This window comes from Somniosus microcephalus, chromosome 12 (genome assembly GCF_052327205.1).
Source record: "Somniosus microcephalus isolate GS21.2 chromosome 12, FLI_Smic_1.0, whole genome shotgun sequence".
Lineage (NCBI taxonomy): Eukaryota > Metazoa > Chordata > Chondrichthyes > Squaliformes > Somniosidae > Somniosus > Somniosus microcephalus.
In genome coordinates, this window is record NC_140998.1 from 214,261,066 (window position 1) to 214,284,428 (window position 23,363).

The window sequence follows — 23,363 nt, forward strand, 5'->3', positions numbered from 1 at the left end:
ATGGCAATTGAAAGAACCCAACAGTCACATGACTTAAATCATTTCACCTCATATCCCGGAAAGGTGAGGTCCAATCAGACTGCTTTCCCTTCAATTAACATTTCCTCTACACAAAACCATGGCAACTGCAACATTTGGAGGAACAGAATTCAAAAGCTGAGAGGTGAAGTTAGGAAACACTTCTACACACAAAGGGTGGTAGAAGGTTGGAACTCTCTTCCACAAACGGCAATTGATGCTGGGTCAATAGTTAATTTTAAATCGGAGATTGATCGATTTTTTTTACCAAAGGTATTAAGGGATATGGGCCAAAGGCGGGTGGATGGAGTTAGATCACAGATCAGCCATGATCTCATTGAATTGCGGAACAGGCTCGAGGGGCTGAATGGCCTCCTCCTGTTCCTATTTTCCTGGACCACATTTGGAATATTGTGTTTTCTCTGGGAATGCCGTTACAGGAAGGATATGAGAGCCTTGGAGAGGAAACCGTGAAGGTTCCCTAGAATGATACCAGGAATGAAAAGTTGTAATGATAAACGAAGGCTCAGAATGGGACTTCTTGATATCGAATTACATCGAGTGTGCAGCACAGACACAGGCCATTTATAGGGGAGGTTTCATGTCCTTATAGGGAGTTTAAAAAGATCACAGGGTTTTCTGAGGGCGGATTTCCGACACAATCTGGGCGGTTTCTGCTGTGATTTATGATCTGATGAGTACAGTACAAGCCGCCAAGAACAGGTTGGTTGGCAATTGGTTTATCTGCATTTTTAAAAAAGTGCGAAGCAGATTTGCGCCCAATTAAAGTGTAAACTGAAATTGTAGATGGGAAATTGGCCCATCACATCTCGCCACTAGAATTGCTTCAATACAAAGCTTTGACTGTCGCTGAAAACATCAGGACAAGTGAACATCAAAGTGTTTTATGTTGCTAATTATTCGATAGTTCTGCTTTGTTTAAACCTGTATTTCCCACAAGGGGATGAATATATTGTAAATTGACTGATGATATTGAATGTGATGTGTTTGTGAGGATTAAAATGAATCTTTTAGAGATTGCAAGAGTCACTGATGATTCCCTCCCTGACGCTGCTCCTGTGAGTCGATTTGTTTGTGAAATGTCGAGTTTTTCAATTGTTCAATCGTTATTTTTAATCGGCCGATATTTATTTTTCTGAAATCTTCTAACGTGGTGAAGGTGGAAATAATCCACATTGGCGGGTGCAGTGGGAACAGGAGCTGTCATTACTGGTTTTCTAACAAGTGAGGGCAAATTATAACACAGGTTAGGGTTAAAGCCATTGCTCACACCCTGTGTATTGGATTGGTGAAGAATTACTTGCACTGTGTGGGTCTAAGATGGTGATGTTTCCTGAGAGTCGTGTCTGGCACACTCGGAGGAATTTCTCTTCTCATTGAGATCCGTTTCTCAAACAACAAGATCAGGTTTTGTTTTAACTATTAGGGACAAAGCTATGTGCTGACTTGAACTGCGAGCAGGAATTGTGGTGATATTTCCAAAATATTATCGGGAGGGATGTGTCAATAAAATTGGGTCAGTGAAACTGGCTCCTGTGTTTCCCGTGTGTCTTCTGTTGATAAACCCTTCGATTGAAGGAGAGTTTATATTTACAAGCGAGTGACTGTGTTAAAATCTGTTCATGAGACAGGGACTGATCTGATCTGCACTCTGCAACACTGAACATCCTGATTTTACAGACACATTTTGTGCAGATTGAAAAGTCCATTTGCTTATTTCCCAATTCACAGATGTAGGTTTCACTCTGGAACACGTGTAGGTGTGAATTTCAGTGCAGGAAGCGCACAGACCATAATAATCCGTTAGATATTAATGTCCCTGTGTAATCCAGTTCTGCTCCTTTAGATTTCCACTTTATTCCCCGTCAGTTGTGTCTGAGAACCAGGAACAAAAGATGGCCCAACATTTGCATTAAAATCCGAGTCACCCAGTTTGGTGATTTATCACCAGTGAGATTATCCGCCTGACCCTCTCCGTATTCCACATTTAAAATTAAATGTTCAGTCCTAAAACCGAGAGGCTTTCCGACTGTTCTAGGAGTGAATTGAACGAATGAAAAATGTTGAATTTAGCAACAATGTTTGATGGTAAATGATGATTTAGCAATCAAGGGATAGGTTGGGAAATGTAGACTTCTGATTGGAGAAGTTCATTCACCCGGACAGTGATTCTGGTTGAGAGGAAGAGTCAGATTGGAAAGGGAGGGGGTAAATCCAGTTGTCCTGGTCCATGTTGGAACGAGCGCGACATATGTAGGAACAGGGAGGAGGTCCTGCTGACAGAGTATCAGGAGCTGGGATCTAAATTAAAAAGCAGGACCTCCAGGGTAACAATCTCTGGATTATTGCCTGGGCCAGGTGCAAGTTGTCACAGAAGCAGAGAGATCAGGAGAATTAACAGGTGACTAAAGGGCTGGTGTGGGAAAGAGGGGTTCCTTTTCATGGGACACTGGCACCAGTCCTGGGGCAGGAAGGAGCTGGTACCGATGGGACAGGGGCTCCACCTGAACCGGGATGGAACCCGTGTCCCAGCACTTCCTGCACTGAAATTCACACCTCGACCTGTTCCAGAGTGAAACCTACATCTGTGAATTGGAAAATAGGCACATGGACTATTGAATCTGCACAAAATGTGTCTGTAAAATCAGGATGTTCAGTGTTGCACTGTGCAGATCAGATCACCCCCTGTCTCATGAACAGATTTTAACCCAGTCACTCGCTTGTAAATATAAACTCTCCTTCAATCGAAATGTTTATCAACAGAAGACACACGGGAAACACAGGGGCCAGTTTCACTGACCCAATTTTATTGACACATCCCTCCCGATAATATTTTGGAAATGTCACCCCAATTCCTGCTCGCAGTTCAAGTCAGCACATAGCTTTGCCCCTGATAAGAGTTCAAACAAAACCTGATCTTGTTTGAGAAACGGAGCTCAATGAGAAGAGAAATTCCTCCGCGTGTGTCGGACACGACTCTCAGGAAACATCACCATCTGACACCCACACAGTGCAAGTAATTCTTCACCAATCCAATACACAGGGTGTGAGCAATGGCTTTAACCCTAACCTGTGTTATAATTTGCCCTCACTTGTTAGAAAACCAGTAATGACAGCTCCTGTTCCCACTGCACCCTCCAATGTGCATTATTTCCACCTTCACCACGTTAGAAGATTTCAGAAAAATAAATATCGGCCGATTAAGAATAACGATTGAACAATTGAAAAACTCGACATTTCACAAACAAATCGACTCACAGGAGCAGTGTCAGGGAGGGAACATAGAAACATAGAAGATAGGAGCAGGAGTCGGCCATTCGGCCCCTCGAGCCTACTCCACCATTCAATGAGATCATGGCTGATCATCCAAATTCAGTACCCTGTCCCTGCTTTCTCCCCATACCCCTTGATCCCTTTAGCTTTAAGAAATATATCCAACTCCTTCTTGAATATATTTAATGAATTGGCCTCTACTGCCTTCTGTGGTAGAGAATTCCACAGGTTCACCACTCTCTGGCTGAAGAAATTCCTCCTCATTTCTGTCCTAAATGGCTCACCCCTTATCTTTAGACTGTGACCCCTGGTTCTGGACTCCCCGACCATCGGGAACATCCTGTCAAAACAAGTGAAGCCCACTCTGTAAGCATTATGTAAGGCTTTGAATGTGAGGCCATTACTTTGGGGTCAAATCTGTGTGTACATGTCAATCTGGAGTACTTTGAAAACGATAAAAAGTGAAGGCCAGTTATTCCGACCCAACTTCATCACCGGTGACTTGCAGTTTTGCTATAACATGCACTTTACCATTTTGGTTAAAATAAAAATAAAAGACTTTTCCTGAAATGAGAGGAACTAACCATTGTCATTACATTACTATCATTTATGACCAATGTTTCACTTTTAAAGAATCTTTTCTCTCCAGTTTGTTTACCCTAATCGTGGCAGCACATTTTGGGCATCGCTATTATCAAGATGCATTTTTAACTGCTAAAAACTAGGATCAGAATATATGACATTACTGAATACTGGTCCTTTTTATGTGAAGGCTCCTTCCCCAACAGTCAAGTCCAGCTGATGAATGTGTTCATATGGTGTGTAAGTATTTTGATACTAGTACATTTGAAAACTATGCGGGTTTATAATGAAGATAGTGGGGTATCTTAAGCAGATCCTAAATAAAATAAATATTAATTGCCTAAAATAAAGTTACAAATTAAATTGTGTTTAACCTCAGGGGTGCTATTTCTGTTTAGACCTACAACCTTACAAGTTATCAAATGGCTTTTACAGTAAATCCTGTGAACTGCTCTTGAGAATATTGCTGCTCTCAAAATCTATTCCTCCATTGATTAAGGACAAAAAACACCTTGGGGTAATTTATGAAACGTTAAATATATATATATCTTGAGACTATAACACAACAAAGGTTCTCCTCACTTAAACTGAAGTCAGCATTTGGACCAGCGTATAACTGGAACTACAATGATCAAAAAGAAGTGCTCTGTACAGTCCACTGTGAAAGGTTGCACTGTACCTCACATTTCAGTACTAAGCTCCCTTAGGTCGAAGTGAAAAGGGAAATAACTATCCTACAAACAGAAAGTGATTACAGAAAGTCGGTCAGAATCTATAGAGAAAGCTCAGGTTATCATTTCAGATATAGACCCTTTGTCGAAGATAAGTAATGTTTTTTACAGATATGGTTTGGAAAGAGATTTTGTTTTAATGTGCGTTATGATATTGACCAACGGTTAGACTCAGCTTACAAAGGGTTAACTGCCATCTTTTAAATTTAATATTTGAAGTCATTTGGGATGCTAATTATGAAGCAATTCTGTACACCTCATAGCAGTTTGCACCATGGTGTTAGGATTGTTTTCATTCATTATACTTGGCAGAACACATAGCTCAACCGAATACTGGAAGTTTCCACACTTCATTCCAGGTAGTAACTTTGATGAGCAGCTCGGCAGACCAATCGTGACACACAGTTGAGGGATGGAGCACACCATCAGTGACTCTTGCAATCTCTAAAAGATTCATTTTAATCCTTGCAAACACATCACATTCAATATCATCAGTCAATTTATAATATATTCATCCCCTTGTGGGAAATACATGTTTAAACAGAGCAGAACTATCGAATAATTAGCAACATAAAACACTTTGATCTCCACTTGTCCTGATGCTTTCAGCTACAGTCAAAGCTTTGTATTGAAGCAATACTAGTGGCGAGATGTGATGGACCAATTTCCCATCTATAATTTCAGTTTACACTTTAATTGGGCGCAAATCTTCGTTGCACTTTATGTTGTTAAAAATGCAGAGAAACCAATTGCCAACCGGCTGTTCCTGGTGGCTTGTACTGTACTCATCAAATCATAAATCACAGCAGAAACCGCCCAGATTGTGTCTGAAATCCGCTCTCAGAAAACCCTGTGAGTTTCTTAAACTCCCCTATCAATACATGTGATGCAATAAATTCATATCCTCCGAAAGAGCGGGTTTTAAAACAAATCCGGTTAAAGAAGTTCAGCTAGCGACCCTTTCCAGAAATTAAACTTATCCACCCATTCACCTTCAAGCCGTTCCTTTTGAACAGAGGACGGGTTAGCTCGCTGTGGAGGTTACAGAGATAGGGATGGTTGTAGGGGCTGGAGGAGGTTACAGAGATAGGGAGGGTTGTAGGGGCTGGAGAAGGTTACAGAGATAGGGAAGTTTGTAGGGCTGGAGGAAGTTACAGAGATAGGGAGGCTTGTAGGGGCTGGAGGAAGTTACAGAGATAGGGAGGGTTGTAGGGCTGGAGGAAGTTACAGAGATAGGGAGTGTTGTAGGGGCTGGAGGAAGTTACAGGGATAGGGAGTGTTGTAGGGGCTGGAGGAGGTTACAGAGGTAGGGAGGTTTGTCGGGGCTGGAGGAGGTTACAGAGATAGGGAGGGTTGTAGGGGCTGGAGGAGGTTACAGAGATAGGGAGGGTTGTAGGGGCTGGAGGTGATGACAGAGATAGGGAGAGTTGTAGGGGCTGGAGGAACGAACAGAGATAGGGAGTGTTGTAGGGGCTGGAGGAGGTTACAGAGACAGGGAGGGTTGTAGGGACTGGAGGAAATTACAGAGATAGGGAGTATTGTAGGGGCTGGAGGAGGTTGCAGAGATAGGGAGGGTTGTAGGGGTTGGAGGAGGTTAGAGAGATAGGGAGGGTTGTAGGGGCTGGAGGAGGTTAGAGAGATAGGGAGCATTGTATGGGCTGGAGGAGGTTACAGAGATAGGGAGGGTTGTAGGGGCTGGAGGAGGTTACAGAGATAGGGAGGGTTGTAGGGGCTGGAGGAGGTTACAGAGATAGGGAGGGTTGTCGGGTCTGGAGGGGGTTACAGAGATAGGGAGGGTTTTAGGGGCTGGAGGAGGTTTCAGAGTTAGGGAGTGTTGTAGGGGCTGGAGGAGGTTACAGAGACAGGGAGGGTTGTAGGGGCTGGAGGAGGTTACACAGATAGGGAGGGTTGTAGGGGCTGGAGGAGGTTACAGAGATAGGGAGGGTTGTAGGGGCTGGAGGAGGTTACAGAGATAGGGAGGGTTGTAGGGGCTGGAGGAGGTTAGAGATTTAGGGAGGGTTGTAGGGGCTGGAGGAGGTTAGAGAGATAGGGAGCGTTGTAGGGGTTGGAGGAGGTTACAGAGGTAGGGAGGGTTGCAGGGGCTGGAGGAGTTTACAGAAATAGGGAGGGTTGTAGGGGCTGGAGGATGTTACATAGATAGGGAGTGTTGTAGGGGCTGGAGGGGGTTACAGAGATAGGGAGGGTTGTAGGGGCTGGAGGATGTTACAGAGATAGGGAGGGTTGTAGGGGCTGGAGGAGGTTACAGAGATAGGGAGTGTTGTAGGTGCTGGAGCAGTTACTGAGATAGGGAGGGTTGTAGGGGCTGGAGGTGGTTAGAGAGATAGGGAGCGTTGTAGGGGCTGGAGGATGTTACAGAGCTAGGGAGGGTTGTAGGGGCTGGAGGAGGTTACAGAGATCGGGAGAGTTGCAGGGGCTGGAGGAGTTTACTGAGGTAGGGAGCGTTGTAGGGGCTGGAGGAGGTTACAGAGATAGGGAGGTCTGTAGGGGCTGGAGGAGGTTACACAGATACGGTTGTAGCGGCTGGAGGAGGTTACACAGATAGGGAGGTGAGTAGGGGTTGGAGGAGGTTACAGAGATAGGGATGGGTGTAGGGGCTGGAGGAGGTTGCAGAGGTAGGGAGGGTTGTAGGGGGCTGGAGGAGGTTACAGAGATAGGGATGGTTGTAGGTGCTGCAGGAGGTTACAGAGATAGGGAGGTCTGTAGGGGCTGGAGGAGGTTACACAGATACGGTTGTAGCGGCTGGAGGAGGTTACACAGATAGGGAGGTGAGTAGGGGTTGGAGGAGGTTACAGAGATAGGGATGGGTGTAGGGGCTGGAGGAGGTTGCAGAGGTAGGGAGGGTTGTAGGGGGCTGGAGGAGGTTACAGAGATAGGGATGGTTGTAGGTGCTGCAGGAGGTTACAGAGATAGGGAGTGCTGTAGGGGCTGGAGGAGGTTACAGAGATAGGGAGGTATGTAGGGGGCTGGAGGATGTTACAGAGATAGGGAGTGTTGTAGAGGCTGGAGGAGGTTGCAGATATAGGGAGGGTTGTCGGGGCTGGAGGATGTTACAGAGATAGGGAGGGTTGTAGGGGCCGGAGGAGGTTACAGAGATAGGGAGGGTTGTAGGGGGCTGGAGGAGGTTACAGAGATAGGGAGGGTTGTAGAGGCTGGAGGAGGTTACAGAGCTAGGGAGGAGTGTAGGGGCTGGAGGAGGTTACAGAGATAGGGAGGTATGTAGGGGGCTGGAGGAGGTTACAGAGATAGGGAGGGTTGTAGAGGCTGGAGGAGGTTACAGAGCTAGGGAGGGGTGTAGGGGCTGGAGGAGGTTACTGAGATAGGGTGGTGTGTAGGGGCTGGAGGAGTTTACAGAGATAGGGAGTGTTGTAGAGGCTGGAGGAGGTTACAGAGATGGGGAGTGTTGTAGGGGCTGGAGGAGGTTAGAGAGATAGGGATGATTGTAGGGGGCTGGAGGAGGATACAGAGATAGGGAGGGTTGTAGGGGCTGGAGGAGGTTACAGAGATAGGGAGGGTTGTATGGCCTGGAGGGGTTTACAGAGATAGGGAGGTTTGTAGGGGCTGGAGGAGGTTACACAGATACGGTTGTAGCGGCTGGAGGAGGTTACAGAGATAGGGATGGGTGTAGGGGCTGGAGGAGGTTGCAGAGATAGGGAGGGTTGTAGGGGCTGGAGGAGGTTACAGAGATAGGGAGGGTTGTAGGGGCTGGAGGAGGTTACAGAGATAGGGAGGGTTGCAGGGGCTGGAGGAGGGTACAGAGATAGGGAGGGTTGTAGTGGCTGGAGGGGGTTACAGAGATAGGGAGGCTTGTAGGGTCTGGAGGAAGTTACAGAGCTAGGGAGGGTTGTAGGGCTGGAGGAAGTTACAGAGATAGGGAGGCTTGTAGGGGCTGGAGGAAGTTACAGAGATAGGGAGGGTTGTAGGGCTGGAGGAAGTTACAGATATAGGGAGGGTTGTAGGGCTGGAGGAAGTTACAGAGATAGGGAGGCTTGTAGGGGCTGGAGGAAGTTACAGAGATAGGGAGGGTTGTAGGGCTGGAGGAAGTTACAGAGATAGGGAGTGTTGTAGGGGCTGCAGGAAGCTACAGAGATAGGGAGGGTTGTAGGAGCTGCAGGAGGTTACAGAGATTGGGAGAGTTGCAGGGGCTGGAGGAGGTTACAGAGATAGGGAGGGTTGCAGGGGCTGCAGGAGGTTACAGAGTTAGGAAGGATTGTAGGGGCTGGAGGAGATTACAGACATTGGGAGGGTTGTAGGGGCTGGAGGAGGTTACAGAGATAGGGAGGGTTGTAGGGGCTGGAGGAGGTTACAGAGATAGGGAGGGTTGTAGAGGCTGGAGGAGGATACAGAGATAGGGAGGTATGTTGGTGGCTGGAGGAGGTTACAGAGATAGGGAGGGTTGTAGAGGCTGGAGGAGGTTACAGAGCTAGGGAGGGGTGTAGGGGCTGGAGGAGGTTACAGAGATAGTGTGGTTTGTAGGGGCTGGAGGAGGTTACAGAGATAGGGAGTGTTGTAGAGACTGGAGGAGGTGACAGAGATGGGGAGTGTTGTAGGGGCTGGAGGAGGTTAGAGAGATAGGGAGGGTTGTAGGGGCCTGGAGGAGGATACAGAGATAGAGAGAGTTGTAGGGGCTGGAGGAGGTTATAGAGATGGGGAGGGTTGTTGGGGCTGGAGGAGGTTACAGAGATAGGGAGGGTTGTAGGGGCTGGAGGAGGTTAGAGAGATAGGGAGGGATGTAGGGGCTGGAGGAGGTTAGAGAGATAGGGAGCGTTGCAGCGGCTGGAGGAGGTTACAGAGATAGGGAGGGTTGTAGGGGCTGGAGGAGGTTACAGAGATAGGGAGGGTTGTAGGGGCTGGAGGAGGTTACAGAGATAGGGAGGGTTGTAGGGGCTGGAGGAGGATACAGAGATAGGGAGTGTTGTAGGGGCTGGAGGAGGTTACAGAGATAGGGAGGGTTGCAGGGGCTGGAGGACGTTACAGAGATAGGGAGGGTTATAGGGGTTGGAGGAGGTTATAGAGATGGGGAGGGTTGTAGGGGCTGGAGGAGGTTACAGAGATAGGGAGGGTTGTAGGGGCTGCAGGAGGTTAGAGAGATAGGGAGGGATGTAGGGGCTGGAGGAGGTTAGAGAGATAGGGAGCGTTGTAGGGGCTGGAGGAGGTTACAGAAATAGGGAGGTTTGTAGGGGCTGGAGGAGGTTACAGAGTTAGGGAGGGTTGTAGGGGCTGGAGGAGGTTACAGAGATAGGGAGGGTTGTAGGGGCTGGGGGGGGTTTACAGAGATAGGGAGGTTTGTCGGGGCTGGAGGAGGTTACAGAGATAGGGAGGGTTGTATGGGCTGGAGGAGGTTACAGAGATAGGGAGGGTTGCAGGGGCTGGAGGAGGTTACAGAGATAGGGAGGGTTGCAGCAGCTGGAGGAGGTTAAAGAGATAGGGAAGGTTGTAGTGGCTGGAGGGGTTACAGAGATAGGGAGGCTTGTAGGGGCTGGAGGAAGTTACAGAGACAGGGAGGGTTGTAGGGGTGGAGGAAGTTACAGAGATAGGGAGGCTTGTAGGGGCTGGAGGAAGTTACAGAGATAGGGAGGGTTGTAGGGCTGGAGGAAGTTACAGAGATAGGGAGGGTTGTAGGGCTGGAGGAAGTTACAGAGATAGGGAGGCTTGTAGGGACTGGAGGAAGTTACAGAGATAGGGAGGGTTGTAGGGCTGGAGGAAGTTACAGAGATAGGGAGTGTTGTAGGGGCTGCAGGAAGTTACAGAGATAGGGAGGGTTGTAGGGGCTGGAGGATGTTACAGAGATAGGGAGTGTTGTAGGGGCTGGAGGAGGTTACAGAGATAGGGAGGGTTGTAGGGGCTGGAGGAGGTTACAGAGATAGGGAGGGTTGTAGGGGCTGGAGGAAGTTACTGAGATAGGGAGTTTTGTAGGGGCTGGAGGAGGTTACAGAGATAGGGAGGGTTGTAGGGGCTGGAGGAAGTTACAGAGACAGGTAGTTTTGTAGAGGCTGGAGGAGGTTACAGATATAGGGATGGTTGTAGGGGCTGGAGGAGGTTAGAGAGTTAGGGAGGGTTGTAGGGGCTGGAGGAGATTAGAGAGATAGGGAGCTTTGTAGGGGCTGGAGGAGGTTACAGAGATAGGGAGGGTTGTCGGGGCTGGAGGAGGTTACAGAGATAGGGAGGGTTGTAGGGGCTGGAGGAGGTTACAGAGATAGGGAGGGTTGTAGGGGTTGGAGGAGGTTACAGAGATGGGGAGGGTTGTAGGGGTTGGAGGAGGTTACAGAGATAGGGAGGGTTGTAGGGGCTGGAGGAGGTTAGAGAGATAGGGAGGGTTGTAGGGGCTGGAGAAGGTTAGAGAGATAGGAAGCGTTGTCGTGGCTGGAGGTGGTTACAGAGATAGGGAGGCTTGCAGGGGCTGGAGGAGTTTACAGAGATAGGGAGGGTTGTAGGGGCTGGAGGAAGTTATAGAGATAAGGAGCGTTGTAGTGGCTGGAGGAGATTACTGAGCTAGGGAAGGTTGTAGGGGCTGGAGGAGGTTACAGAGATAGGGAGTGTTGTAGGGGCTGGAGGAGGTTACTGAGGTATGGAGGGTTGTAGGGACTGGAGGAGGTTACAGAGATAGGTAGGTCTGGAGGGGCTGGAGGAGGATACAGATATACGGTTGTAGGGGCTGGAGGAGGTTACACAGATAGGGAGGGGTGTAGGGGTTGGAGGAGGTTACAGAGATAGGGATGGGATTAGGGGCTGGAGGAGGTTACAGAGATAGGGAGGGTTGTAGGGGTTGGAGGAGGTTACAGAGATAGGGAGGGTTGTAGGGGGCTGGAGGAGGTTAGAGAGATAGGGAGCGTTGTAGGGGCTGGAGGAGGTTACAGAGATAGGGAGTGTTGTAGGGGCTGGAGGAGATTACAGAGATAGGGAGTGTTGTAGGGGCTGGAGGAGGTTACAGAGATAGGGAGGGTTGTAGAGGCTGGAGGGGGTTACAGAGATAGTGAGGGTTGGAGGTGCTGGAGGAGATTACAGAGATAGGGAGGGTTGTAGGGGCTGGAGGAGGTTACAGTGTTAGCGAGGATTGTAGGGGCTGGAGGAGGTTGCACAGATAGGGACTGTTTAGGGGCTGGAGGACGTTACAGAGATAGGGAGGGTTGTAGGGGCTGGAGGAGGTTACAGAGGTAGGGAGGGTTGTAGGGGCTGGAGGAGATTAGAGAGATAGGGAGGGTTGTAGGGGCTGGAGGAGGTTAGAGAGATAGGGTGCGTTGTAGGGATTGGAGGAGGTTACAGAGAAGGGGAGGGTTGCAGGGGCTGGAGAAGTTTACAGAAGTAGGAAGGGTTGTAGGGGCTGGAGGAGGTTACAGAGATAGGGAAGGTTGTAGGGCTGGAGGAAGTTACAGAGATAGGGAGGCTTGTAAGGGCTGGAGGAAGTTACAGAGATAGGGAGGGTTTAGGGGCTGTAGGAGGTTACAGAGATAGGGTGGGTTGTATGGGCTGGAGGGGTTTACAGAGATAGGGAGGTTTGTAGGGGCTGGAGGAGGTTACAGAGATAGGGAGGGTTGAATGGGCTGGAGGAGGTTACAGAGATAGGGAGGGTTGCAGGGGCTGGAGGAGGGTACAGAGATAGGGAGGGTTGTAGTGGCTGGAGGGTGTTACAGAGATAGGGAGGCTTGTAGGGGCTGGAGGAAGTTACAGAGCTAGGGAGGGTTGTAGGTCTGGAGGAAGTTACAGAGATAGGGAGTGTTGTAGGGGCTGCAGGAAGTTACAGAGATAGGGAGGGTTGTAGGGGCTGCAGGATGTTACAGAGATAGGGAGAGTTGTAGGGGCTGGAGGTGGTTACAGAGATAGGGAGGGTTGCAGGGGCTGGAGGAGGTTACAGAGTTCGGGAGGTTTGTAGGGGCTGGAGGAGGTTACAGAGATTGGGAGGGCTGTAGGGGCTGGAGGAGGTTACAGAGATAGGGAGGGTTGTAGGGGCTGGAGGAGGTTACAGAGATAGGGAGGGTTGTAGGGGCTGGAGGAGGTTGCACAGATAGGGACTGTTGTAGGGGCTGGAGGACGTTACAGAGATAGGGAGGGTTGTAGGGGCTGGAGGAGGTTACAGAGGTAGGGAGGGTTGTAGGGGATGGAGGAGATTAGAGAGATAGGGAGGGTTGTAGGGGCTGGAGGAGGTTAGAGAGATAGGGTGCATTGTAGGGATTGGAGGAGGTTACAGAGAAAGGGAGGGTTGCAGGGGCTGGAGAAGTTTACAGAAGTAGGAAGGGTTGTAGGGGCTGGAGGAGGTTACAGAGATAGGGAAGGTTGTAGGGCTGGAGGAAGTTACAGAGATAGGGAGGCTTGTAAGGGCTGGAGGAAGTTACAGAGATAGGGAGGGTTTAGGGGCTGCAGGAGGTTACAGAGATAGGGAGAGTTGTATGGGCTGGAGGGGTTTACAGAGATAGGGAGGTTTGTAGGGGCTGGAGGAGGTTACAGAGATAGGGAGGGTTGTAGGGGCTGGGGGAGGTTACAGAGATAGGGAGGCTTGTAGGGGCTGGAGGAGGTTACAGAGATAGGGAGGGTTGCAGGGGCTGGAGGAGGGTACAGAGATAGGGAGGGTTGTAGTGGCTGGAGGGGGTTACAGAGATAGGGAGGCTTGTAGGGGCTGGAGGAAGTTACAGAGCTAGGGAGGGTTGTAGGGCTGGAGGAAGTTACAGAGATAGGGAGGCTTGTAGGTGCTGGAGGAAGTTACAGAGATAGGGAGGGTTGTAGGGCTGGAGGAAGTTACAGACATAGGGAGGGTTGTACGGCTGGAGGAAGTTACAGAGATAGGGAGGCTTGTAGGGGCTGGAGGAAGTTACAGAGATAGGGAGGGTTGTAGGGCTGGAGGAAGTTACAGAGATAGGGAGTGTTGTAGGGGCTGCAGGAAGTTACAGAGATAGGGAGGGTTGTAGGGGCTGCAGAAGGTTACAGAGATAGGGAGAGTTGTAGGGGCTGGAGGTGGTTACAGAGATAGGGAGGGTTGCAGGGGCTGGAGGAGGTTACAGAGTTAGGGAGGTCTGTAGGGGCTGGAGGAGGTTACAGAGATGGGGAGGGTTGTAGGGGCTGGAGGAGGTTACAGAGATAGGGAGGGTTGTAGGGGCTGGAGGAGGTTACAGAGATAGGGAGGGTTGTAGGGGCTGGAGGAAGTTACAGAGATAGGGAGTGTTGTAGGGGCTGGAGGAGGTTACAGAGATAGGGAGGGTTGTAGGGGCTGGAGGAAGTTACAGAGACAGGGAGTGTTGTAGGGGCTGGAGGAGGTTACAGAGATAGGGATGGTTGTAGGGGCTGGAGGAGGTTAGAGAGATAGGGAGGGTTGTAGGGGCTGGAGGAGGTTACAGAGATGGGGAGTGTTGTACGTGCTGGAGGAGGTTACAGAGATAGGGATGTATGTAGGGGGCTGGAGGAGGTTACAGAGATAGGGAGGGTTGTAGAGGCTGGCGGAGGTTACAGAGATAGGGAGGGTTGTCGGGGCTGGAGGATGTTACAGAGATAGGGAGGGTTGTAGGGGCTGGAGGAGGTGACAGAGATAGGGAGGGTTGTAGGGGGCTGGAGGAGGTTACAGAAATAGGGAGGGTTGTAGAGGCTGGAGGAGGTTACAGAGCTAGGGAGGGGTGTAGGAGCTGGAGGAGGTTACAGAAATAGGGAGGTATGCAGGGGGCTGGAGGAGGTTACAGAGATAGGGAGGGTTGTAGAGGCTGGAGGATGTTACAGAGCTAGGGAGGGGTGTAGGGGCTGGAGGAGGTTACAGAGATAGTGTGGTTTGTCGGGGCTGGAGGAGGTTACAGAGATAGGGAGTGTTGCAGAGACTGGGGGAGGTTACAGAGATGGGGAGTGTTGTAGGGGGCTGGAGGAGGATACAGAGATAGTGAGGGTTGTAGGGGCTGGAGGAGGTAACAGAGATAGGGAGGGTTGTAGGGGCTGGAGGAGGTTAGAGAGATAGGGAGGAATGTAGGGGCTGGAGGAGGTTAGAGAGATAGGGAGCGTTGTAGGGGCTGGAGGAGGTTTCAGAGATAGGGAGGGTTGTAGGGGCTGGAGGAGGTTACAGAGATAGGGAGTGTTGTAGGGGCTGGAGGAAGTTACAGAGATAGGGATGGTTGTAGGGGCTGGAGGGGGTTACAGAGATAGTGAGGTTTGTAGGGGCTGGAGGAGGTTACAGAGATAGGGAGGGTTGTAGGGGCTGGAGGAGGTTACAGAGATAGGGAGGGTTGTAGGGGCTGGAGGAGGTGACAGAGATAGGGAGGGTTGAAGGGGCTGGAGGATTTTACAGAGATACGGAGGGTTGTAGGGGCTGGAGGAGGTTATAGAGATGGGGAGGGTTGTAGGGGATGGAGGAGGTTAGAGAGATAGGGAGGGTTGTAGGGGCTGGAGGAGGTTAGAGAGATAGGGAGGGATGTAGGGGCTGGAGGAGGTTAGAGAGATAGGGAGAGTTGTAGGGGCTGGAGGAGGTTACAGAAATAGGGAGGGTTGTAGGGGCTGGAGGAGGTTACAGAGATAGGGAGGGTTGTAGGGGCTGGAGGAGGTTACAGAGATAGGGAGGGTTGTACGGGCTGGGGGGGGTTTACAGTGATAGGGAGGTTTGTAGGGGCTGGAGGAGGTTACAGAGATAGGGAGGGTTGTAGGGGCTGGAGGAGGTTACAGAGATAGGGAGGGTTGTAGGGGCTGGAGGAGGTTACAGAGATAGGGAGGGCTGCAGGGGCTGGAGGAGGTTACAGAGATAGGGAGGGTTGTAGTGGCTGGAGGGGTTACAGAGATAGGGAGGCTTGTAGGGGCTGGAGGAAGTTACAGAGACAGGGAGGGTTGTAGGGGTGGAGGAAGTTACAGAGATAGGGAGGCTTGTAGGGGCTGGAGGAAGTTACAGAGATAGGGAGGGTTGTAGGGCTGGAGGAAGTTACAGAGATAGGGAGGGTTGTAGGGCTGGAGGAAGTTACAGAGATAGGGAGGCTTGTAGGGGCTGGAGGAAGTTACAGAGATAGGGAGGGTTGTAGGGCTGGAGGAAGTTACAGAGATAGGGAGTGTTGTAGGGGCTGCAGGAAGTTGCAGAGATAGGGAGGGTTGTAGGGGCTGGAGGAGGTTACAGAGATAGGGAGGGTTGTAGGGGCTGAAGGAGGTTACAGAGATAGGGAGGGTTGCAGGGGCTGGAGGAGGTTACAGAGATAGGGAGGGTTGTAGGGGCTGGAGGAGGTTACAGAGATAGGGAGGGTTGTAGGGGCTGGAGGAAGTTACAGAGATAGGGAGTGTTGTAGGGGCTGGAGGAGGTTACAGAGATAGGGAGGGTTGTAGGGGCTGGAGGAAGTTACAGAGATAGGGTGTGTTGTAGGGGCTGGAGGAGGTTACAGAGATAGGGATGGTTGTAGGGGCTTGAGGAGGTTAGAGAGTTAGGGAGGGTTGTAGGGGCTGGAGGAGGTTAGAGAGATAGGGAGCTTTGTAGGGGCTGGAGGAGGTTACAGAGATAGGGAGGGTTGTAGGGGCTGGAGGAGGTTACAGAGATAGGGAGGGTTGTCGGGGCTGGAGGAGGTTACAGAGATAGGGAGGGTTGTAGGGGCTGGAGGAGGTTACAGAGATAGGGAGTGTTGTAGGGGTTGGAGGAGGTTACAGAGATAGGGAGGGTTGTAGGGGCTGGAGGAGGTTCGAGAGATTGGGAGGGTTGTCGGGGCTGGAGGAGGTTAGAGAGATAGGAAGCATTGTCGTGGCTGGAGGTGGTGACAGAGATAGGGAGGCTTGCAGGGGCTGGAGGAGTTTACAGAGATAGGGAGGGTTTTGGGGCTGGAGGAGGTTACAGAGATGGGGAGGGTTGTAGGGGCTGGAGGAGGTTACAGAGATAGGGAGGGTTGTAGGGGCTGGAGGAGGTTACAGAGATAGGGAGGGTTGTAGGGGCTGGAGGAAGTTAGAGAGATAAGGAGCGTTGTAGGGGCTGGAGGAGGTTACAGAGATAGGGAGTGTTGTAGGGGCTGGAGGAGGTTACTGAGGTATGGAGGGTTGTAGGGACTGGAGGAGGTTACAGAGATAGGGAGGTCTGTAGGGGCTGGAGGAGGATACAGATATACGGTTGTAGGGGCTGGAGGAGGATACACAGATAGGGAGGGGTGTAGGGGTTGGAGGAGGTTACAGAGATAGGAATGGGAGTAGGGGCTGGAGGAGGTTACAGAAATAGGGAGGGTTGTAGGGGTTGGAGGAGGTTACAGAGATAGGGAGGGTTGTAGGGGGCTGGAGGAGGTTAGAGAGATAGGGAGCGTTGTAGGGTTGGAGGAGGTTAAAGCGATAGGGAGGGTTGTAGGGGCTGGAGCAGGTTACAGAGATAGGGAGTGTTGTAGGGGCTGGAGAAGATTACAGAGATAGGGAGGGTTGTAGGGGCTGGAGGAGGTTACAGTGTTAGGGAGGATTGTAGGGGCTGGAGGAGGTTACACAGATAGGGAGTGTTGTAGGGGCTGGAGGACGTTACAGAGATAGGGAGTGTTGTAGGGGCTGGAGGACGTTACAGAGAAAGGGAGGGTTGCAGGGGCTGGAGAAGTTTACAGAAGTAGGAAGGGCTGTAGGGGCTGGAGGAGGTTACGGAGATAGGGAGTGTTGTAGGGGCTGGAGGAGGTTACTGAGGTATGGAGGGTTGTAGGGACTGGAGGAGGTTACAGAGATAGGTAGGTCTGTAGGGGCTGGAGGAGGATACAGATATACGGTTGTAGGGGCTGGAGGAGGTTACACAGATAGGGAGGGGTGTAGGGTTTGGAGGAGGTTACAGAGATAGGGATGGGAGGACGGGCTGGAGGAGGTTACAGAGATAGGCAGGGTTGTAGGGGCTGGAGGAGGTTAGAGAGATAGGGAGCGTTGTAGGGGCTGGAGGAGGTTACAGAGATAGGGAGTGTTGTAGGGGCTGGAGGAGATTACAGAGATAGGGAGTGTTGTAGGGGCTGGAGGAGGTTACAGAGATAGGGAGGGCTGTAGAGGCTGGAGGGGGTTACAGAGATAGTGAGGGTTGTAGGTGCTGGAGGAGATTACAGAGATAGGGAGGGTTGTAGGGGCTGGAGGAGGTTACAGTGTTAGGGAGGATTGTAGGGGCTGGAGGAGGTTGCACAGATAGGGACTGTTGTAGGGGCTGGAGGACGTTACAGAGATAGGGAGGGTTGTAGGGGCTGGAGGAGGTTACAGAGGTAGGGAGGGTTGTAAAGGCTGGAGGAGTTTAGAGAGATAGGGAGGGTTGTAGGGGCTGGAGGAGGTTAGAGAGATAGGGTGCGTTGTAGGGATTGGAGGAGGTTACAGAGAAAGGGAGGGTTGCAGGGGCTGGAGAAGTTTACAGAAGTAGGAAGGGTTGTAGGGGCTGGAGGAGGTTACAGAGATAGGGAGGGTTGTTGGGGCTGGAGGAGGTTAGAGAGATAGGGAGGAATGTAGGGGCTGGAGGAGGTTAGAGAGATAGGGAGCGTTGTAGGGGCTGGAGCAGGTTACAGAGATAGGGAGGGTTGTTGGGGCTGGAGGAGGTTACAGAGATAGGGAGGGTTGTAGGGGCTGGAGGAGGTTACAGAGATAGGGATTGTTGTAGGGGCTGGAGGGGGTTACAGAGATAGGGAGGTTTGTAGGGGCTGGAGGAGGTTACAGAGATAGGGAGGGTTGTAGGGGCTGGAGGAGGTTACAGAGATAGGGAGGGTTGTAGGGGCTGGAGGAGGTTACAGAGATAGGGAGGGTTGCAGGGGCTGGAGGATTTTACAGAGATACGGAGGGTTGTAGGGGCTGGAGGAGATTATAGAGATGGGGAGGGTTGTAGGGGATGGAGGAGGTTAGAGAGATAGGGAGGTTTGTAGGGGCTGGAGGAGGTTGGAGAGATAGGGAGGGATGTCGGGGCTGGGGGAGGTGAGAGAGATAGGGAGCGTTGTAGGGGCTGGAGGAGGTTACAGAAATAGGGAGGGATGTAGGGGCTGGAGGAGGTTACAGAGATAGGGAGGGTTGTAGGGGCTGGAGGAGGTTACAGAGATAGGGAGGGTTGTAGGGGCTGGGGGGGGTTACAGAGATAGGGAGGTTTGTAGGGGCTGGAGGAGGTTACAGAGATAGGGAGGGTTGTAGGGGCTGGAGGAGGTTACAGAGATAGGGAGGGTTGTAGGGGCTGGAGGAGGTTACAGAGATAGGGAGGGTTGCAGGGGCTGGAGGAGGTTACAGAGATAGGGAGGGTTGTAGTGGCTGGAGGGCTTACAGAGATAGGGAGGCTTGTAGGGGCTGGAGGAAGTTACAGAGACAGGGAGGGTTGCAGGGATGGAGGAAGTTAGAGAGATAGGGAGGCTTGTAGGGGCTGGAGGAAGTTACAGAGTTAGGGAGGGTTGTAGGGCTGGAGGAAGTTACAGAGATAGGGAGGGTTGTAGGGCTGGAGGAAGTTACAGAGATAGGGAGGCTTGTAGGGGCTGGAGGAAGTTACAGAGATAGGGAGTGTTGTAGGGGCTGCAGGAAGTTACAGAGATAGGGAGGGTTGTAGGGGCTGGAGGAGGTTACAGAGATAGGGAGGGTTGTCGGGGCTGGAGGAGGTTACAGAGATAGGGAGGGTTGCAGGGGCTGGAGGAGGTTACAGAGTTAGGGAGGGTTGTAGGGGCTGGAGGAGTTTAGAGAGATAGGGAGGGTTGTAGGGGCTGGAGGAGGTTAGAGAGATAGGGTGCGTTGTAGGGATTGGAGGAGATTACAGAGAAAGGGAGGGTTGCAGGGGCTGGAGAAGTTTGCAGAAGTAGGAAGGGTTGTAGGGGCTGGAGGAGGTTACAGAGATAGGGAAGGTTGTAGGGCTGGAGGAAGTTACAGAGATAGGGAGGCTTGTAAGGGCTGGAGGAAGTTACAGAGATAGGGAGGATTTAGGGGCTGGAGGAGGTTCCAGAGATAGGGAGGGTTGTATGGGCTGGAGGGGTTTACAGAGATAGGGAGATTTGTAGAGGCTGGAGGAGGTTACAGAGATAGGGAGGGTTGTAGGGGCTGGAGGAGGTTACAGAGATAGGGAGGGTTGTAGGGGCTGGAGGAGGTTACAGAGATAGGGAGGGTTGCAGGGGCTGGAGGAGGGTACAGAGATAGGGAGGGTTGTAGTGGCTGGAGGGGGTTACCGAGATAGGGAGGCTTGTAGGGGCTTGAGGAAGTTACAGAGCTAGGGAGGGTTGTAGGGCTGGAGGAAGTTACAGAGATAGGGAGGCTTGTAGGGGCTGGAGGAAGTTACAGAGATAGGGAGGGTTGTAGGGCTGGAGGAAGTTACAGACATAGGGAGGGTTGTACGGCTGGAGGAAGTTACAGAGATAGGGAGGCTTGTAGGGGCTGGAGGAAGTTACAGAGATAGGGAGGGTTGTAGGGCTGGAGGATGTTACAGAGATAGGGAGTGTTGTAGGGGCTGCAGGAAGTTACAGAGATAGAGAGGGTTGTATGGGCTGCAGGAGTTTACAGAGATAGGGAGAGTTGTAGGGGCTGCAGGTGGTTACAGAGATAGAGAGGGTTGCAGGGGCTGGAGGAGGTTACAGAGTTAGGGAGGTTTGTAGGTGCTGGAGGAGGTTACAGAGATTGGGAGGGTTGTAGGGGCTGGAGGAGGTTACAGAGATAGGGAGGGTTGTAGGGGCTGGAGGAGTTTACAGAGATAGGGAGGGTTGTAGGGGCTGGAGGAAGTTACAGAGATAGGGAGTGTTGTAGGGGCTGGAGGAGGTTACAGAGATAGGGAGGGTTGTAGGGGCTGGAGGAAGTTACAGAGACAGGGAGTGTTGTAGGGGCTGGAGGAGGTTACAGAGATAGGGATGGTTGTAGGGGCTGGAGGAGGTTAGAGAGATAGGGAGGGTTGTAGGGGCTGGAGGAGGTTACAGAGATAGGGATGGTTGTAGGGGCTGGAGGAGGTTAGAGAGATAGGGAGGGTTGTAGGGGCTGGAGGAGGTTACAGAGATGGGGAGTGTTGTACGGGCTGGAGGAGGTTACAGAGATAGGGATGTATGTAGGGGGCTGGAGGAGGTTACAGAGATAGGGAGGGTTGTAGAGGCTGGAGGAGGTTACAGAGATAGGGAGGGTTGTCGGGGCTGGAGGATGTTACAGAGATAGGGAGGGTTGCAGGGGCTGGAGGAGGTGACAGAGATAGGGAGGGTTGTAGGGGGCTGGAGGAGGTTACAGAGCTAGGGAGGGTTGTAGAGGCTGGAGGAGGTTACAGACCTAGGGAGGGGTGTAGGGGCTGGAGGAGTTTACAGAGATAGTGTGGTTTGTAGGGGCTGGAGGAGGTTACAGAGATAGGGAGTGTTGCAGAGACTGGAGGAGGTTACAGAGATGGGGAGGGTTGTAGGGGGCTGGAGGAGGATACAGAGATAGGGAGGGTTGTAGGGGCTGGAGGAGGTTAGAGAGATAGGGAGGGTTGTAGGGGCTGGAGGAGGTTAGAGAGATAGGGAGGGATGTAGGGGCTGGAGGAGGTTAGAGAGATAGGGAGCGTTGTAGGGGATGGAGGATGTTACAGAAATAGGGAGGGTTGTAGGGGCTTGGAGGAGGTTACAGAGATAGGGAGGGTTGTAGGGGCTGGAGGAGGTTACAGAGATAGGGAGGGTTGTAGGGGCTGGGGGGGGGGGTTACAGAGATAGGGAGGTTTGTAGGGGCTGGAGGAGGTTACAGAGATAGGGAGGGTTGTAGGGGCTGGAGGAGGTTACAGAGATAGGGAGGGTTGTAGGGGCTGGAGGAGGTTACAGAGATAGGGAGGGTTGCAGGGGCTGGAGGAGGTTACAGAGATAGGGAGGGTTGTAGTGGCTGGAGGGGTTACAGAGATAGGGAGGCTTGTCGGGGCTGGAGGAAGTTACAGAGATAGGGAGGGTTGTAGGGGTGGAGGAAGTTAGAGAGATAGGGAGGCTTGTAGGGGCTGGAGGAAGTTACAGAGTTAGGGAGGGTTGTAGGGCTGGAGGAAGTTACAGAGATAGGGAGGGTTGTAGGGCTGGAGGAAGTTACAGAGATAGGGAGGCTTGTAGGGGCTGGAGGAAGTTACAGAGATAGGGAGGGTTGTAGGGCTGGAGGAAGTTACAGAGATAGGGAGTGTTGTAGGGGCTGCAGGAAGTTACAGAGATAGGGAGGGTTGTAGGGGCTGGAGGAGATTACAGAGATAGGGAGGGTTGTAGGGGCTGGAGGAGGTTACAGAGATAGGGATGGTTGTAGGGGCTTGAGGAGGTTAGAGAGTTAGGGAGGGTTGTAGGGGCTGGAGGAGGTTAGAGAGATAGGGAGCTTTGTAGGTGCTGGAGGAGGTTACAGAGATAGGGAGGGTTGTAGGGGCTGGAGGAGGTTACAGAGATAGGGAGGGTTGTAGGGGCTGGAGGAGGTTACAGAGATAGGGAGGGTTGTAGGGGCTGGAGGAGGTTACAGAGATAGGGAGGGTTGTTGGGGTTGGAGGAGGTTACAGAGATAGGGAGGGTTGTAGGGGCTGGAGGAGGTTAGAGAGATAGGGAGGGTTGTAGGGGCTGGAGGAGGTTAGAGAGATAGGAAGCGTTGTCGTGGCTGGAGGTGGTTACAGAGATAGGGAGGCTTGCAGGGGCTGGAGGAGTTTACAGAGATAGGGAGGGTGTTGGGGCTGGAGGAGGTTACAGAGATAGGGAGGGTTGTAGGGGCTGGAGGATGTTACAGAGATAGGGAGGGTTGTAGGGGCTGGAGGAGGTTACAGAGATAGGGAGGGTTGTAGGGGCTGGAGGAAGTTAGAGAGATAAGGAGCGTTGTAGGGGCTGGAGGAGGTTACAGAGATAGGGAGTGTTGTAGGGGCTGGAGGAGGTTACTGAGGTATGGAGGGTTGTAGGGACTGGAGGAGGTTACAGAGATAGGGAGGTCTGTAGGGGCTGGAGGAGGATACAGATATACGGTTGTAGTGGCTGGAGGAGGTTACACAGATAGGGAGGGCTGTAGGGGTTGGAGGAGGTTACAGAGATAGGAATGGGAGTAGGGGCTGGAGGAGGTTACAGAGATAGGGAGGGTTGTAGGGTTTGGAGGAGGTTACAGAGATAGGGAGGGTTGTAGGGGGCTGGAGGAGGTTAGAGAGATAGGGAGCGTTGTAGGGGCTGGAGGAGGTTAAAGCGATAGGGAGGGTTGTAGGGGCTGGAGGAGGTTACAGAGATAGGGAGTGTTGTAGGGGCTGGAGAAGATTACAGAGATAGGGAGGGTTGTAGGGGCTGGAGGAGGTTACAGTGTTAGGGAGGATTGTAGGGGCTGGAGGAGGTTACACAGATAGGGAGTGTTGTAGGGGCTGGAGGACGTTACAGAGATAGGGAGAGTTGTAGGGGCTGGAGGAGGTTACAGAGGTAGGGAGGGTTGTAGGGGCTGGAGGAGCTTAGAGAGATAGGGAGGGTTGTAGGGGCTGGAGGAGGTTAGAGAGATAGGGAGCGTTGTAGGGGTTGGAGGAGGTTACAGAGAAAGGGAGGGTTGCAGGGGCTGGAGAAGTTTACAGAAGTAGGAAGGGTCGTAGGGGCTGGAGGAGGGTACAGAGATAGGGAAGGTTGTAGGGCTGGAGGAAGTTACAGAGATAGGGAGGCTTGTAGGGGCTGGAGGAAGTTACAGAGATAGGGAGGGTTGTAGGGCTGGAGGAAGTTACAGAGATAGGGAGTGTTGTAGGGGCTGGAGGAAGTTACAGAGGTAGGGATTGTTGTAGGGGCTGGAGGAGGTTACAGAGGTAGGGAGGGTTGTCGGGGCTGGAGGAGTTTAGAGAGATAGGCAGGGTTGTAGGGGCTGGAGGAGGTTAGAGAGATAGGGTGCGTTGTAGGGATTGGAGGAAGTTACAGAGAAAGGGAGGGTTGCAGG

General features: G+C 51.7%; 2 protein-coding genes across 2 annotated transcripts in view; both read left to right on the forward strand.

The window, feature by feature from the left end:
* The window catches only part of LOC147110074 (uncharacterized), a gene marked incomplete at its 5' end in the record, with an annotated part of 87,642 nt that overhangs the window by 22,543 nt on the left and 41,736 nt on the right, over positions 1 to 23,363 (forward strand). The gene's annotated exons all lie outside the window — the stretch shown is intronic.
* Positions 1 to 23,363, forward strand: part of LOC147110077 (uncharacterized) — a 41,759-nt gene continuing 18,396 nt past the window's right edge. The window contains exon 1 of the mRNA XM_086004150.1: positions 1 to 63. Within this exon, the coding sequence (XP_085860276.1) occupies positions 1 to 63 (63 nt within the window). The remainder of the gene's footprint in view (positions 64 to 23,363) is intronic.